At 40.7% G+C, this 18,244-nt stretch overlaps 1 protein-coding gene across 4 annotated transcripts in view; it reads right to left on the reverse strand.

Moving 5' to 3' along the window:
- The window catches only part of ARVCF (ARVCF delta catenin family member), a 426,585-nt gene that overhangs the window by 47,772 nt on the left and 360,569 nt on the right, over positions 1-18,244 (reverse strand). For all 4 annotated transcript variants that reach the window (XM_054006116.1, XM_054006118.1, XM_054006119.1 and 1 more), the window contains exon 12: positions 9,664-9,735. In XM_054006116.1, coding sequence (XP_053862091.1) covers positions 9,664-9,735 — 72 coding nt within the window. The remainder of the gene's footprint in view (positions 1-9,663; positions 9,736-18,244) is intronic.

Consider the following 18,244-nt stretch of genomic DNA (forward strand, 5'->3'; position numbering starts at 1 on the left):
ATGAGGAAGCGCAACAGCCCTGTATGATTAAGATGCAGTCAGAAATCTACCACAAAACCTACTAGCTAATATTGACACTGTATTGTAGGACAATAAAGCATTTAGAATAACAAATGTGACAAGGAATGTCATGACAAAATAATGGCATTTTCCATCTCCAATGATGATATCTATGCAGTCGGGAAGATAATCCTAACGAACTAGCCTAATCAAAGCTAGTTGTACTAGTGATTTTAAAATCCATTTATGTCAGAATACACCCTGAATGGAATGGAAAATAATAGTGCTGAGGACAGTCATTTGCAACATACAGTTACCCTATTACACGGTAATGGTGAATTTCGATTTCACGGCTATAAAAAGAATGCTTGTTTCAATAGATTCCTACTAAGCAGCTGATCCTTCCACACATACTTAGGCAACTTTTTCTGCTGCGATTTCTCTCTCTTTGTCCCTTTGCCATCACCCAAGCAAAGGTCACAAAACATTCAACTCAGAAAAAAATACAGCATTATTTTTGCAGCTAGGTGGCTTGGGAGACAAGTAGGAGTATTAGTAAGGCAGAGAATAGAGAAGCATCTTCTCAGTATGCAAATGGACACATCTCTGGTGACTACTAATAGAGCTGGACAAAATATTGGTTACAGAAGAAACTGATCATCAACATTTGCCTGGCTCTGAGTTCATGAAAAGTTTGCGCAAGTGGAACAATTCTATGCAACTGACTTATTTATGATATTTTGTTCATAACGTGAACAGAATGTGAGATCAAAGTGACTGAACAATTTGTGACCAACTTACCCCTGCTAACAGCATGGCTGGTACCTGCCTCAGGTAAAAGGTAACTGAGTCACTTGCCACTAAGGGGGGTATGTGTGTATGAAGGTGCCACATTATGTTAATGTGGATTACAACAAATTTTTGTGGCGCTTTTTTGAATTTTGAACTGGGCTGCTTGCAATAAGTCCAATAAGTCACATGACATTAGTCCTGGCTCCTTGATTGGCTGAGGGTGAATAGAAGCTATTTAAGACTCACTCAGTTGAAGCAGCTGTATTTTGCATATTCTTCCCTGATGCTGTGTTGGGGAAAGAGTCCCATCATTTGAGGTGGAACTATAGCTCTGTCCAGTGGCCTCTCAGACACTGGGAAGGAGGGTGGTCCACCCACTAAACTCCAAGGGGGAGATGAGTCACATGCCAGCTCTGGAAGAGCTATGTAAGAATGTCTGGCCTGATAGGGTCTTCTGTCGATGGAAATATTATAGTTACATGTCCAAACTCAGCACCTTTTTGGTTAGTACATCATTAACCGTTATATGATTTGACATTTTTACATGTTGTTTGGCCATGGTGAGGAGGTGGAAATTCGAAGACAGAAAATCACGTGAAATCAACTGGCAAAAAGGGTTATTAAAAAAAAATCAGTTTTGCCTAGCCTTTACTGCTAATGAGAGCTTGGTGTGTCTGCTCCCATACATGAAAACAGAAGGTGAACACACAGGTGATAGTGTCAAACAAATAACTTAGATATTCTCTTCAAACTACTATAAGGCCTGATGTAAAGCTCATTTAATTCAATGGGGCTTAGATCAGATCCAGAATTTGTTTGGAATGCAGCTAATTGAGTTGGATACCCACATGGTAGTCTATGGTCCTCTGGACTCTTTATAGATTCATAGATTCTAGGGCTGGAAGGGACTTTGAGAGGTCATCGAGTCCAGTCCCCTGCCCTCATGGCAGGACCAAATACTGTCTAGACCATCCCCCGTTTCAGTCATATTTATGATTCATGACATGTGTAATTATTTTTAGAGACTCTTAAAGGTCTGCAAAATAATTAAAGTTTCCATCTGAATGGCACTCCATAACCCAAGCTCAGTGGGCCAAACAGCAATTCATTGCCACATTTCAAAGCAGTGGTGAAGAAACCGGGGGTCAATGGAAGCATTCCAAAAGGGAATGAAAAAAGTAAAAAAACAATCCAGAATAAATCAGCCAACTTCTAAATTACAATCAATGGGTTAACTGAATGAGTTTTGAGTAATGAAGCATAAACCAACTGATTCCCACATTCTAAATTCCTGGCACATGAGGGGAGATGAGAATTTAAATGTATCAGATTGGAAAAAAAGTTTATCAAGGGAAGGCCACACAGGGGATTCTCCTACGCAAGGTAATAAAGTTTCTCTGATTCAAGATACTGGAAGACAGATGAGCCCGTCTTACACTGCTTTGTAAATTATGACTACCACAGGGGACTAAAATGAACATTGTACTTAGAAAAGCAACAGAAATATGAGATGCTTAATAATTCTGATGGGAATTCTCGATTTCATTTGCCTAATACTTAGAAGATGTTAATGTAATAACACGTTATATGTTCTCATGCTGAGAGATTGAGAAGAACTTGCCTTACAACTTCCACTGGCAGGAGAAGGAGATGTGGGGATAGTACCATTATCAGTCAGTCAGTCATTTATTCACAACACTGCAGTCAAAACTAATGATTGAAAGGAGTCAGAAAAGGGCACACGAACACTTGAATCAACTTGTAAGGTTTTAAAGAAATCAAACGAAAGTGACAGTAAGTGCTAGAGCAACGGCTAATCTTATTCACAAACCTATAATCAAGATAAAACTGTTAGTGAAGTTTCTCTCTCTCACTGCACACAAACACCTTTAGTCAAAGAGAAATTATTAGCATTTTTGTAATATACTAGCTTAGAATCATTACTCTGAAAGTACCAGGAAATCTAAATTCAGTTGCTTATGGGCAGCAACACAAAAGATTTATTAGCCAGTTTCAACACTCACCTTCTGGAATAGAAAATCCATTCATAGTATCAGACTAGATAGAAAGCAACTGATCATTGTGATAAATATGGAGAAGAAATTAATCTGCTAGCAAATTGATCCAAAATCTCATCCACCAATATCCATAAACTTTCAGGGTAAATGCACATGCACAAATTCAAACTAGTTTTCAAATACTCTCAGCATTTTCACAAACGGCTTCTTGCAGCAGCACAGACTTGTTAACAGGACATTACAGATTCGTTCCATTCCTAAATAGCTTTAGTTTCAGGACCTAGGTTATATACTTTCATCCTACTCTACAGGAAACTGTTGCAATTAAATAGCAGTTAAGAACAAAATAATCATAGGGATGGACTGGACCACAGGAGGCGGTCATGCCCCTATGATGATCTAGGTCATGCCCCTGTGATGAGCAGGATTAAGTACCCCTAAAATGATTCCTGCCAAGTGTTTGTCTAACCTGTTCTTTAAAACTTCCAATGACAGAGACCACCCTGGAAGCCTATTCCAGAGGTTAACTCCCTTATCACTGGAAAGTTGTTTCGAATATCTAACCTAAATCTCCCTTGCTTCAGATTAAGCCCATTACTTCTTGTCCCACCTCCTGTGGACATGGAAAACAATTGATCACCGTCCTCTTTATAAGCAGCCCATATCATATTTGAAGACTTATCGGTCCCCCCTCAGTTGTCTTTTCTCAAGACTAAACATACCCAATTTTTTAATTGTTTTTTTACCTTGTCCTCACAAGTCAGGTTTCCGAAACCTTTTATTATTTTTATTTCTCTCCTCTGGACTCTCTCCACTTTGTTTAGATCTTTCTTAAAGTGTGGTACCCAGAACAGAATGCAGTACTCCAGAGCAGGCCTCAGACTAGTACTGAGCAGAGCAGCACAGTTACCTGCTGTGTCTTATATACAACACTCCTGTTAATACATCCACAATGATATTAGACTTTTTTGCAACTGCATCACGTTGTTGACTCGTATTCAATTTGCGATCCACTATAACCACCAAATCCTTTTCAGCAATACTGCTACCTAGCCAGTTATTTCCCATTTTGTATTTGAGAATTTGATTTTTCCTTTCTTTGCATTTATCTTTATTGAATTTCATCCTGTTGATTTCAGACCACTTCTCCAATTTGTCATGGCCATTTTAAATTCTAATCCTTTCTGCCAAAATATTTGCTACCCCTCCCATCTTGGGGTAATCCACAAATTGTATAAGCACACTCTTCACACCATTATCCAAGTGATTGATGAAAATTTTGACTAATACCAGACCCAAGACAGATCCCTGTGGGACCCCACTAGATACATCCTCCCATTGATAATTACTGTACTCTGAATACGGTCTTTCAACCAGTTATGTACCCATCTTATAACAATTTCATCTAGATCACATTTCCCTAGTTTGATTATGAGACTTATGTGGCAATGTGTCAAAATCAAGATATAACATGTCTACTGACTAGGCCAGTAACCTAGTCAAAGAGGGAAATTACTGTTCAAGAACAAGTCATGCCAAACAAACCTAGAGATAAGTGAATAACAATTTCATCCGTTAGTTCATGTATCAGGTAGAGATGGACCTGAACAAACCCTCTTTTGTCCAAACACTTCCAGTCTCCCTAATGGGATGAACCAAACCCCAGAGCTGGGCCCATCTCCAATACCCGAGTATCTAACTGCAACCTATATTATGCCATTATACACATGTACTAAAAGCTGATGGTTTGTTTAATCCAAATAAATTGTAGTTTTCAATTTAATTAGTATTAACCAGGTTTGACTGCATCGAAAAGCAAATCAGACATTTAACTAATGGACAGGATTTCCCTGCCCCTTGCCCAAGAGATGGACAGTTTAAGGACTTAACCACTCCAGGACAACAAATGTCACAAACTTTAAACCAACTCCAGAGGGCTGAAGCCCCTCAATAGATTTCTTGAAAAGACTTGATTATCTCACCAATCTGCTATTCCGACTACAGCTGCAGCCTTCACTGACAGAATGACACCATATTCCCCCCTCCCCCCACACACACTTCTTGTGTTCTCCCCTTTATTGTCTGCTCAGTTTATTTTCACCTTAACACCTGTAGAAGTAAGGGTGCTAAAAGCAAAGCAAAGGCACCATGCTGTGCTGTATTTACTATTTTTTTTTTTTTTTTTTTTTTTTTTTTAGTTTTGCACAGGAGAAATCAATACTTGCATTGTCTGTGATCTTCACTGCCAAAGAGGACACTGCAGAGGAGACAATTAGCCGACAGATTTGTCAACCTACTTTATAATGATGAAGGATTTTAGCAACATCGTTTTTCTAACGATGGACTAGAAATGGGCATTTTGCTCATGACTGCCCCAGTTTAACAATCATGTTTTCCCATTAGCACTCTATCCCATTCCCTTCTGACTCACACGGGCTCTCCTCAGTTCCAGCCATCAGAAGCTTATCTCCCCACCCCACCGGTCAGAAAGATGAGCCATGTCCTTCAAGGAGGAGGAAACCGGGAAAAGCTACTCTTTAGACTTCTTTTCCCACTATGGGAAGAGCATTCTGGACAATGCTACAGAAGACTTTTTCTAGTAGATGGGACCATTTCTGAAAACATTGTGCACCGTCCCACACCATGTTAACAGATTTATCCACAAATAAGCAGCCTGAAGCTGGAACTGTTTTCCCACCAGAGAGCGTGGCAGGGAAAAGTCACAGATGTTCAATGAGATCCAAGGCTAGGCAAACTCTGTCCTTACAGGCTAGTCTGAGATGCATTTAAAAATGAACAGCCATTGGCGAAAAGCAGTTCCCATTTTTAAGACACTAGATCCTTGCTTGAAAAATTGCATATCACCAGTTCCATTCCACATGGCAACCAAATGAGTCATCCCAGGGCAGAATACACTAACAAAGCCAGGCAGTCACCCCAAACCTGCTTCTCTCTTTTAAATACACCAACTGGTTTATAGGTTGTCTTGACCAGACACTGAAGAAAAGGTGCCAAAACCTATGGCTATTTCCATTTAAACACATTCAGCTGTTCATTGGGCAGAGATTTGTGATTAAGGTCCTGTGGACACCAATTTAACTTTCTAGAGATACCTGCAAGTAGAACTGCTCCTTTCCTAGTTCACAGTTTCTTAAAGCCAACATGAACACTGGATCAACTGAACCCAACGATTACATTTATGACACATTTCTGTAAGGCAGTGGTTCTCAACCAGGGGTCTGGGGCTCCCTGGGGGGGCTGCGAGCAGGTTTCAGAGGGTCCGCCAAGCAGGACCAGCATTAGACTCGCTGGGGCCCAGGGCAGAAAGCCGAAGCCCCACTGTGTGGGGCTGAAGCCCAGGGCCCCGAGCCTCGCCATCTGGGGCTGAAGCAGAAGCCTGAGCAGCTTAGCCTCATGGTGCCGCAGGCAATTGCCCCGCTTGCTACCCCCTATGCTGGCCCTGGCTTTTATATGCATAAAACCAGTTGTTGGGGGGGCCTCAGAAAGAAAAAAGTTGAGAACCCCTGTTATAAGGGAATTGTGACCAGCAGTTTTTAAGGCGGCTCCTTAGCTTGCCCAATGAACCCTAGGGAAGTTGACTTTAAGATTCAGAAAACCTAACAGCACTGTCTCCCAATAGGTCTGTTAACTACCGCAATGTTCATTTGCTGCTCTGCACGAACAGCTCTTATTAGCTACTGTAGTTTCGTTTGCTCACAAAGATTCCCACAGAAAACTCACTTTAATATGGCTTTAATAATACATGCAACAGATTAATCTAGAATTGTTGGTTTTTGAAAAAGCACTTCCTTGTGTCACTCAAACCAAATGCATTTGATCATTAAAACTTGCATGATTTTTCAATCTTCAAAATGAGATTCTGCCTCAGCTGAACGCTGATTTCATCAGAGTCAATTATGCTCCATGGCCCAGATCTGACCTGAGCTGTTAAACTGTTTTGAAACTGCAATTTTATTTTGCTTATCTTTCTGAACAATTCAAAATAGCAGCAATCTTGTTAGAACTGTCAGGACCCTGGAACTATCGGGTAAACTGGCTGTTTTCCTACTTCTTGTAGGAAAAAAAAAAAAGTCAAACGTTAATTTGTTTTTCCTCCTCAAGTACACTTTAGTAAATGGTTTTTTCCTGTCCCTCGTTTCCCAAGAGGTATCATCCATCAAAATGCTGATGGGATTAATCTTTTGACCTAATCTAGTATGTGATATGTAGTCAGACTAGCATTATCCGTTTAGATTAAATTTGGGTTCCTCAAAATTATCAAAGAAAACCTCTTGAACAACATGGAATTTTAGCAGCCACAATCTCAGCAGCCTAGCTGCGTAGGCAAGGAGATTAGGGAGACAAGGTGGGTGAGGTAATATCTTTTATTGGACAGAAGTTGGTCCAATAAAAGATATTACCTCACCCATCTTGTTTCTCTAATATCCTGGGACTAACACAGCTACAACTCTGCACAGGCAATGAGACACAGTCGTGACTCCCAGCAGGCACATCCACAAAACACTGCTGTCAGCAAAGTCCACCCCCAGCTTTTTTTTCCTCCTTCTTTAAAAAGAAAATAAAATGTTTGCACAAGATGCATTTCTCTGTAGAAATCTTGTGTGTGTCCATTCTTCTCTGCCTGGCACCCACATTGCAACCACATTTAGCAGTAAATTAAAGGGCTGAGGCCTGCCTTATGCAATACATGTAAAGTTGGTTCTACTTTCCTTTTTTACTTTGGATTTCTCAATCCTCTAACAAGTAGTTATCAAACCCATTTGTCCAAAAAGTAAAGTGCTCATTTAAGCACTTAAAAACCACCTAGAACATATTTCAGGCCCAGGCTAAATTTTTTATCCTTAAAAGGCCTCTCTGCTCTGCAACCTAACCATGGGCCCCAGCCCTGAATCAGTACGTGTGTGAAGGCTCTTTGCATCTTCAAGGAGCACTGAGTATCTTGCATGATTAGACCCAGAAAAAAACTGGTACTGAAGCACAAGTCTAGCAAGATACAGCCACAGTTTCCTTAGCAAAGAGAGCCAACTTGTGTCTATAAATAAACCAGTATACAGACTGAGGCCAATATGTCAGTTCATAAATAACTCAGCCTCATTTCCCATAAAATACTTGATTCCTAGTTAAAAATTTAAGTGTTTAACTATATATAACACCATCACCCTAATCTTATATGGTGCTTCAGTAAAACTCAAGGTGTTTCATAAAGGAGGTGAATAGCAGTATCCCCATTTTACAGGAAACTGGGGCACAGAGAGGAGATGTGACTTGCTCAAGGTGACGCAGTAGGTCCGTGGTGGAGCTGGCAATAGAATCCAGGTATCCTGAATCCCAATTCGGTGCTCGATCCACTAGGCCACATTGCTTCCCTATCCACAGTATAAACTGTGTGTGCAATGTGGGGGAGCTAACATTTTCTTTGATTCATTTTCCTTACCTTTTTTCTTTTCCTTTTTTAAGGAAAGAAAATGAGAAAAATGCTTGTGTGTATTAATTTTTTTCATTTAGACCCACTTAGATCTTGACAGTCACCTCTCATTTAGGTGAATGGTGTTCACAGAAGAGAGTTTTCTGCAGGGTAGAGTTTACAGGGCAGCACTGCATCAGTTTGCATGGCAAAGGCTGTATCTTTGCAATGGAAACAAACATTTTTATTTTAAATGAAAGCTTGAGATTTGCAAAAAATGGCAGTATGCAGTAAAAAAATCACAGGAGATCCCCAAATTACCGCCGAAAAGAGTACTATGCACCAAATGTTTGTGAAGAGATTTCACTTCTCCCAACAGCTGAAATATACACACAATGCCAAAGAAAACCAGAGCACAATCCATCAAAATCTCCCTCTGGACCTCCAGTCTCTGGATGCCCTGAAAAGCTACAGGGGCTGCTGACTACAGCAGGCAAAATTACCATTATCAGGAGAAGGTCAACCAGCAGTGGATGACATAAAACCTCCAAAAGACCTAAATTAATGTGAACTAGTGGTGAACTGTAAAGCTGACAGTGAAAAGCGGATTGGGAGGAAAGTGTAGAAGGGAAGAGAAGAGCTCTTGTAAATAACCTCCTATGACTCCTGCTCTACACAACACCCTATGCTTGTGTCTATTGTAGAGAAAGTGCAAAATTGTGTTTTGAGAGTGGATTCCATGTTTTGCCCCTGGATGGAGGCACTTTCACCCAACCCTAGGCTTAATCTGCCCCCATCATCTCCCGTGGCCATTTAATCAATAGAAACATACATAAAAACAGCCATAGTGGGTCAGACCAAAGGTCCATCTAGCCCCGAATCCTGTCTTCCAGCAGTGACCAATGCCAGGTGCCCCAGTGGGAATGAACAGAACAGGTAATCATCAAGTGATCCATCCCATGATGACCATTCCCAGCCAGCTTCTGGCAAACATACCTAGTGGCTGGGAATGAGCAACAGGGAATGGATTACCTGCTCTGTTCATTCCATTTGGGACACCTGGCATTGGCCACTGTCGGAAAACAGGATACTGGGCTAGACAGACCTTTGGTCTGACCCAGTATGGCCGTTTCTTATGTAGGTTTCTATTGATTAAACTGGCCACAAGCGATAATGGGGACAGATTAAGCCTAAGGTTGGGTGAAAGTGCCTCCATCCAGGGAAAAAACATGGGTTCCAGTCACAAAACGAGTAGTCGAGTATTGTACACGAGAAGAGAAGCAGCACACTGACATGCATCTATTATTTCAACTGAGTACAAAATAAAGGTATAAGCACTGTATCTTGCTCATTTTGCAAGTCCCTTTAAAAATCCCCACCACTTGCTTTCCTTATTTTCAAGAGCACATACCCAGATTAGCACATTACCTTTTGCTGCTTCCGACCGCTTGGGCAAATCAAGTGTATCAAAGTTCCTGTCCAGATCTCCATTTTTCTTTCCTGTACATAAAATAGGACAATAAATGAGAAAGGGTTTCAGTGAATGGATAGAACAGTTACTGTACTGTGCATCAACAGTATGAAAGGTGGTAACAGGACCAGAATATAAAAATAAACAAACTCTCCTTTATTTGTATATATTCAGCCTTCAATCCGCACATGTAGCCATTGTGTCTGTATGAGCAATTTAGGTACAAAACTGCACACCTCCTGGCTTGATTTACAAAGGTTTTGATTATCTGCAGTTCCCTTCAATTCAGTGAGTCTTGTGGGTAGCTCAACTCCTCTGAAATTCTGGCCCTTTAGCTTCATTGTCAAGTTATTTTCCTCACTCATAAATCCAGTGTATTGTGCCCTTATAAACAATGTAGACAAAAATTCTTGCCTCATGTCTTCCAGCTGCATGAGGCTTTTTGTCTGTTTTTTAGTAGAAGATACATCTGGATTACTAGATTCACTGTGAACAGCTATACATTGGAACAAGGATGAGGTGCAGAGAGAAACAGAATGGGCCCCCTTTTCAGTGCTATTTGCTTAAATAGTTCTGCAGGAAGGCCTGGATTTAATATATTGCAAACAGGGTGGCAAATAACCTTAAACTGCCCTTCAATCAACACAATGTAATTTTGGCTGCTTATTAGAAACCAAGGGAGATGATTTTGTGCTTTAAATACTTGGCTAAGGGACATGGACAGATTCATACCATCACCTTAACTTTAATTTAAAGAAAGTTTAATTTAGCAGAAGGTAGCACGCTGGATGTTTTGACAAAACCCATGTAAAAATGGGCTTGCTAGTGCATGCATGAATTCAGGCTTTGAATTCATGGCTCTGAAAATAGAACGTAAGAATGGCCATACTGGGTCAGACCAATGGTCCATGTAGCCCAGTATCCTGTCTTCCGACTGTGGCCAGTGACAAGTGCTTCAGAGGAAATAAACAGAACAGGGAAATTATCAATTATCCCCCATCATCCAGTCCCAGCTTCTGGCAATCAGAAGCTTAGGACACCCAGAATATGGCTAATAGCCATTGATGGATCTATCCTTCATGAAGTTACCGGATTCTTTTTTGAACCCAGCTACAGTTTTGGCCTTCATAACATCCCGGGGCAACGAGTTCCACAAGCTGATTGTGCACTGTGTGAAGAAGTACTTCCTTTTGTTTATTTTAAACCTGCTGTCTATTAATTTCATTGAGTGATCCCTCGTTCTCGTTATTTTTCCCTTCACATAAAACATTTCCTTATTCAACTTTCTCCACACCATTCATGATTTTATAGATCTCTATCACATTCCCCCATAGTCATCTCTTTCCAAGCTGAATAATCCCAGTCTTTTTAATCTCTCCTCATATGGAAGCTGTTTCATCCCCTAATCATCTTTGTTGCCCTTCTCTGTACTTTTTCCAATTCTAATGTATCTTTTTTGAGAGGGGATGATCAGAACTGCCCACAGTACTCAAGGTGAGGATATGCCAAGGATTTATATACAGTAGAACCTCAGAGTTACGAACTGACTGGTCAACCACACACCTCCTTTGGAACCAGAAGTATGCAAGCAGGCAACAGACAGACAGAGCAAGCAAATACAGGGCAGTACTGTGTAAAACAAACTGCTAAAAAATAAAATAGAGCAAGTTAAAAAAAGGATTTGACAAGGTAAGGAAACAGTTTCTGTGCTTGTGTCATTTAAATTAAGATAGTTAAAAGCAGCATTTTTCTTCTGCATAGTGAAGTTTCAAAGCTGTATTAAGTCAAAGTTCAGTTGTAAACTTTTGAAAGAACAAACCATAACATTTTGGTCAGTTACAAACCACCTCCATTCCTGAGGTGTTCGTAACTCAGAGGTTCCACTGTAAGGTATTATAATATTTGTCTTATTATCTATCCCTTTCATAATGGTTCCTAACATTGCTAGCTTTTTTGACTGCCACTGCACATTGAGCGGATGTTTTCAGAGAACTATCCACAATGACTCCAAGATCTCTTTCTTGAGTGGTAACAGCTAATTTAGACCCTATCATTCTGTATGTATAGTTGCAATTATGTTTTCCACTGTGCATTACTTTGCATTTATCAGCATTGAATTTCATCTGCCATTTTGTTGCCCAATCATCCAGTTTTGTTGGATCTTTTTATAACTCTTCACAGTTTACTTTGGGCTTAACTATCTTGAGTACTTCTGTATCATCTGCAGATTTTGCCACCTGACTGTTTACCCCTTTTTCCAGACGATTTATGAATATGTTGAACAGCACCGGTCCCAGTATAGATCCCTGGCAGACACAGCTATTTCCTCTCTCCATTCTGAAAACTGACCATCTATTCCTTTATCAGAGGGGTAGTCATGTTAGTCTGAATCTGTAAAAAGCAACAGAGAGTCCTGTGGCACCTTTAAGACTAACAGAAGTATTGGGAGCATAAGCTTTCATGGGTAAGAACTTCACTTCTTCAGATTCAAGTGAAGAAGTGAGATTCTTACCCACGAAAGCTTATGCTCCCAATACTTCTGTTAGTCTTAAAGGTGCCACAGGACCCTCTGTTGCATCTATTCCTTTGTTTCCTGTCTTTTAACCAGTTACTGATCCATGAGAAGACCTTCCTTCTTATCCCATGACTGCTTACTTTGCTTAAGAGCCTTCAGTGAGGGACCTTGTCAAAGGCTTTCAGAAAGTCCAAGTACACTATATCTACTGGATCAGCCTTGTCCACGTTTGTTGACTCCTCAAAAGAATTCTAATAGATTGGAGAGGCATGATTTTCCTTTACAAAAGCCGTGTTGACTCTTCCCCAACACATTGCATTCTTCTGTGTGTCCAATAATTCTGTTCTTTACTATAGTTTCAACCATTTTACCTGGTACAGATGTTGGGGTTACTTCTGGCCTATAATAGCCAGGGTCACATCTGGAGCCTTTTTTTTAAATTGGCATCACATTAGCTATCCTCTAGTCATGTGGTACAGAAACTGATAAACGCAATTGGTTACGAACCACTGTTAATAGTTCTGCAGTTTCATATTTGAGTTCCTTCAGAACTCTTGGCTGAATACCATCTGGTTCTGGTGACTTAGTACTGTTTAGTTTATCAATTTGTTCCAAAAATAGCAAGGTGAGGAAGGATGGTTTAATTTTCACCATTTTTCCCCTACTAAGAGGGAGGGAAGGAGGAAACAGTCTGCTCTGGGGCAACCACACCTTGATATTGTGTTGACTTCAGGGCTCCTTACTATCAGAAAAGCATTGACAGATTGGAGAGAGACTTCAAAGGAAGAGCAAAAGGCTGGAGGACTTATGAGGAAATATTACAATATTTACAGTTTAGCTCTGGTTAACAACCAAGTGTGGGAGCAATGACATAATTACTTTTCACAAGGCATAATAATCAAGACAGGAAAGGAATTATTTAGGATGGTACAAAGCAGTTTACCTAGGAGCAATGGGATGAAGTTTGGAACACCACAATTTAAGCAAGCTAGCAGTGCATCTACTGGACTGCAGAATCATCTCCCACATGAAGAGTTGGAAGCTGCATCACTTGAGACGTTTAAAAATATACAGGACAAAGCACTTGAAAATATAATGTAGTGAGCAATCCGGCTGTGTTGTATGACTTGGTCATGAGATGTGCAAGACCTAGGAGTCTGAAATGCAAGCAGCATCACTAGCTTGTCAGTTTATTTTGGAGCCAAAAATATTAACAGCTCCCAAACCATTTAGGGCCTGTTTCACCTTCCACTGGAGTCAGTAGGAGCCCTTCAATTTACTTCAATGTAACTGTTTTTTAAGGGACTGATCCATTTACCAACATGACAATTGCCGACCAAATTCATCTCGACAGACTACGGTTTGCCCCTATACCACTGCATATGGCTACACCTTTTGTTCTGTATCAGACACCGGAAACATGCATCTAAAGCTTTGTTGGTTTGAAAAAAGTATGGTCTGGTACAACTAAGAAAACATAAAGTCCCATTTTCTTATCTGCCAAAAGTTCATACCACCACATTTTGTTCCATTCCTTTTGAAAAATATCTTTGCTAAAATGAGGGATAGGAATTAGTGATAGCCTTAAACCCTCACTCCAATTCTTGGGCCATGCAAAAACTCAGTCATATGTTGCTTGGGGAGCTAGCGACACACAGAGGAAGACAAAATGTCAGGCATTATGATAGGATGTTACTTTTTATGGTGACAGTTGAGCCTGGCTGTTCAGCTGAAAACCCTGTTCTGGTTGTCACTGTTCAGAGCTAAGAAAAATCCCATGACAAAGGGAAAGAGGGACAGTGAAGGGAGGGTGGCTTAAAATTAGTGTTGGGAAAAGAAAAGCTCTAAATGAAGACAGAGGAAATAGCCTCCATTTCATCTAAAGAATTTAGTTTGGGTAATAATTTTACTGCAGGCCATTAAGTTTGGTGTCCCTAGCACTGGTAAGTTTCAAACTCGGGGCAGTTTTACTCTGAAAATAAGCTTGTTAAAAGTGGCACCTTACTGAACAGATCTGTTCAAAGCCCTATCTATTTACTTTAAAATACAGTTTGGTTTTGTTATTCCTGTTAGCCCTGCCAAGTTAGTGCGGTAAGAAAATGAGCTCGATGCCTCTCCTTCTTGTGCATCATCAATTGAATTGTTAATTAAATTCAAACAAGATACTCTTGTGCATAATCTCTGAAGACCCAGTTTACGCAGGTAACACAGAACCTATTTTAGGCTGCAGAGTGCAACTGCCTGTTTATTAAGCAGTATTTCACACAGCAAAAAGCATTCTACCTGTCCTCTGTAATCCTCATTGACTGCCATTCAATTTCTGGGCAAGGTATAGGTGCTGGCTTTCACCTACGAAGCCCTCAGTGGTTTGCCTCATGGCCACATGAGAAACAGCTTCTCTTCTCATGTGATAGGAGAGCAGTTGTAATCAGCTGGCAGTTTAAAGGGAAAGCATTATTTTCTCAGTGAGGAGAGTCCTCAGTGAGTACTTTTCCCTGCTGGTCCACCAAGTACCAGGGTTGGGAAACTGCAGATCATGTTGCAAGGCATCTAAAGTTTCCAGGGTTTTTCCTGTGGGGAGGAGCGGATTAGGAAGGAGAAGTCTGTGATGTAGGGGAGGAGCCAAGAGAAGTTTGCATGAGGATGGGAAGCTTCATACAATTATGACCTTTTTTGAACCATTGAGTTGTATTGGTTTAAATTGGTTTTGGCAGCACCCACATGAGAGGACGGGCATTTGTAAAAATGGATTAAATTTACCAATTTTAAAATCCATTCATAATTTTATCATAATTACAAAATTGGATGACATGAATCTCTTCCCCCAACTGATGTCACACACAACTTACAATGTAAGATCAGCCCTGTCCTACAAAAGTTCAGCCCTAAGCCCCTGACAAATTCAGCCAGACTGTCACGGAGCACAGTGATGTTTAATGATTCTACTGGCAGATGACACCAAAAAGTTTTAAAGTGCAAAGTTTGTGCTTATAGATTTGTTTCCCTTCCGACCCCTGACACGCAGAAGATATTGTCAGATCTGAAGCCCAGCTCAGAACCTCACCAAAAGACAGGCAGCTTTCAATACAGCTGCTGAGAGGCCTGTTTTCTGGGGCCAGGCTATAGTAGCTGGCACAGTGTTTTGGTGTGGGAAAGCAGCCTGGCAGGAACATTGCTTGTGTAATACATGATTTACAATCATATAAACCGTGAAATTAAAGCATCTTCCCTCACATAAGGACTTATCAAAAACATTACTCTGGCTCATGTACTGTCATCCTTACTGGGTCAAATGCTTTCTAAAAAGTGGGTGAGGACTTCAGGATGCGACCCTGTGTTATTTACGACTAATATTTCAGTGTTCTTCCCACAACAGTTCTATGCTTCCCTGAAAAAGCCCAAAGGATAGCCCATGTCCCCCTTCCATTTTACACCACACTTCCCTCAAGGGCAAAATCCCCAGCCAGCATCTTTCTGGGCGAGAAGAACTGAAAGGGAAAGAGCCCCATAAGGGCCAGTTAATAACATGCTGCTAATTCATCAGCTAGAAAAATGCCCAGTTAAGTGACATGAGGCATTTGCTCCTCCCAGGGGCTGAGTTCCAACTTAGCAACACTCCTGTTCCAGGGCCTGATTAGTGGGAAGCTAGAAAGCGGGGTCTTCCTAATGACTCTGCAGACCACCACTGGCTTTTCACCCTAGCCCTCTTCAGTCCATTACGCCAGCAGCAACTATCACTCATCATCACCTGAAACCTATCCCATTCCAGCAGCCACCATCAAATCAATGGCAACAAACAGAACAGCACTTTTCATCTTCAAGCCACTGTATGAACTAACGAATCCTCAAAACTAACAGGTGAGGGAGGTAAGCATTAGCCTCATTCTGCAGAGGGGGAAACAGATGCTCAGGTAGGTTAAGTGATTTGCCCAGGATGACAAATGGAGTTAGTAAAGAGCTGGGATTAGAACAGGGATTTCTGGCGCCCACTCACACATTCAGACCACTAGACTATGTCTCTCACTAGCCTTGGTGAGAAAAATTTGGCCATATGCATTTACCTGATCCCTTAGCACATGAATATAGGGCCAAATTCCCAAGTGCAATTCCATGCACTTAGTGGGCTTACACTTTGGATGAATATGGCCCTGTATTCTTTACTGAGTGTGGCCCCTTCCAAATAGCACCAACAAGACTGGAAATAGCCCCTTCATCAGATGGGCAGTTTGCGTGCACCTAAGAGATCTCCAAGAGACAGCAGCAGAAATGAGCATCAGGGAAACACAGCGCTAACCCCTGTATTGCAGGTATTGGGTCAGTGAGGCCACTGTGCCACCTCTAATCCTTGCATGTAAAAGGAGAAAGGAAGGAGATTATGGCAATGTTGGAAAGAGTGTACTGGAAGGACTCACCTTGATTGAACCACTCCTCTAATTACCAGAAAAGCAGTAAAGGAAAAACAAAAGTTTATAGGAAGGAAGAAGATACAAAGGAACAATCACAAAGAGGCAGAATTTCACAGCACAGAATCAAACCTGAAATTTACAGGGCTGCACTAACTCTCACTAATAAAAACACTTTCCCCTTCCCTCTTGTTCCTGCTGAAAGTGTGTTTTTTCCCCCTGAAGATTCTTTCTCTTTTTAGTTATTTCCAAAAATGCTGAAGGTAGTGGGGGAAAGGAGGCAGACTAGCCCTTTGCAGAGGTGTTTGAAATGCTATGATCAATGACCATGAAATAAAGTAACAAAACATCACAAGATTTAAAAAAGGACAAAAGAAATGATCTATTTTCAAGTGCTAGACTGAGAAGTGTAAGAAATTTTTAGTCTAGATTTTCATAGAAATTTACAAGTAAGAGAAGGGTTATTTTATTTATGTTTTTAAAAGCAGACTTACTAATAGATTTTTTTAATTTTTTTTTTAAAAATACTAAGCCTGCTTGTTCCTCTCAACCCTTCTGATCTACACATCACCAGCTGGGAGCTCTGCATTGCTACTAGTCAATTCCAACCTAGAAAACAGCATGAATTTTTACAGCTGAGAGCTGCATGGGAAAAGGACTGAAACATGCTTGGGAAAAATAATTGGGATTTTCTGCTAAACATTGTGAGCCAAAATTGAGAGGCCATCAAGTATCTGCATCTCTCACTCAAGTCAACTGCAGTTTGTCCTCAATGTCCCTCACGATTTTGACCCCCATTTTCCCTAAAATACAATCCTAAAATTTTTGGCTGATAAATTCAGAAACCATATACAGACAGAGTACATATATAGCACTGGATCCTATGGGAAGTGGACAGATATCTGACATACAAGAGCAGGGCAGTCATTTAGAAGTCCTCAGGCTCTTCACTCATCAAGATGAAAATCATTAGATCTCAGCAATCATGCTTTCTCTCTCTCTCTCTTCCTCTCCCCCCCCCCCCCACAGGGAATATATTTCACACATCAGATGTATTTTTCACATGCTTCCACCCCAATGGCATTGCTTTCAAGTGGCAGGATAATATGGACCCACAAATGGAAAGAGCAGATGGCTCAAGTGAGCATAAGTTAATTGTTTGTAAAGAAAATCATATTACCTTTTCTCATATACACTGTATAAGTCCTGGCCAAGCAAGTGATGTTTTCTGCCTCCTCAAAGAGTTTTTCCAATTGCTAAAGACCTATTTTTTTTATTTAAAATTATATTAGGTCAAGCTGAAGACAGACTGTGGTTACTGTGATACATACTACAATAACTACTGTAGTACACTGAACTAGAACAACTTGACACCAGATATTTAAGTTCAGTATATGTGTGTGTGGGGGGGGGGGAGGGGGGGGGACAGACTACATTTTTAAACCTAGGACTATAGGTTAGGGCCCTCAAATTTGTGCACTGAAATTAGAGCAATTCCATACCTGGCCAATTATCAGCATTAAAAAAAAACCCAAACAGTATTTGGCTACCTATAGTAATCTGAGTACACACAAACAAAGAACTGTGCCCCCAACTTGGAAACTTTAAGAAAGAATTGTC

The sequence above is a fragment of the Malaclemys terrapin genome, chromosome 16, assembly GCF_027887155.1.
Source record: "Malaclemys terrapin pileata isolate rMalTer1 chromosome 16, rMalTer1.hap1, whole genome shotgun sequence".
In the NCBI taxonomy this organism is placed as follows: Eukaryota; Metazoa; Chordata; order Testudines; family Emydidae; genus Malaclemys; species Malaclemys terrapin.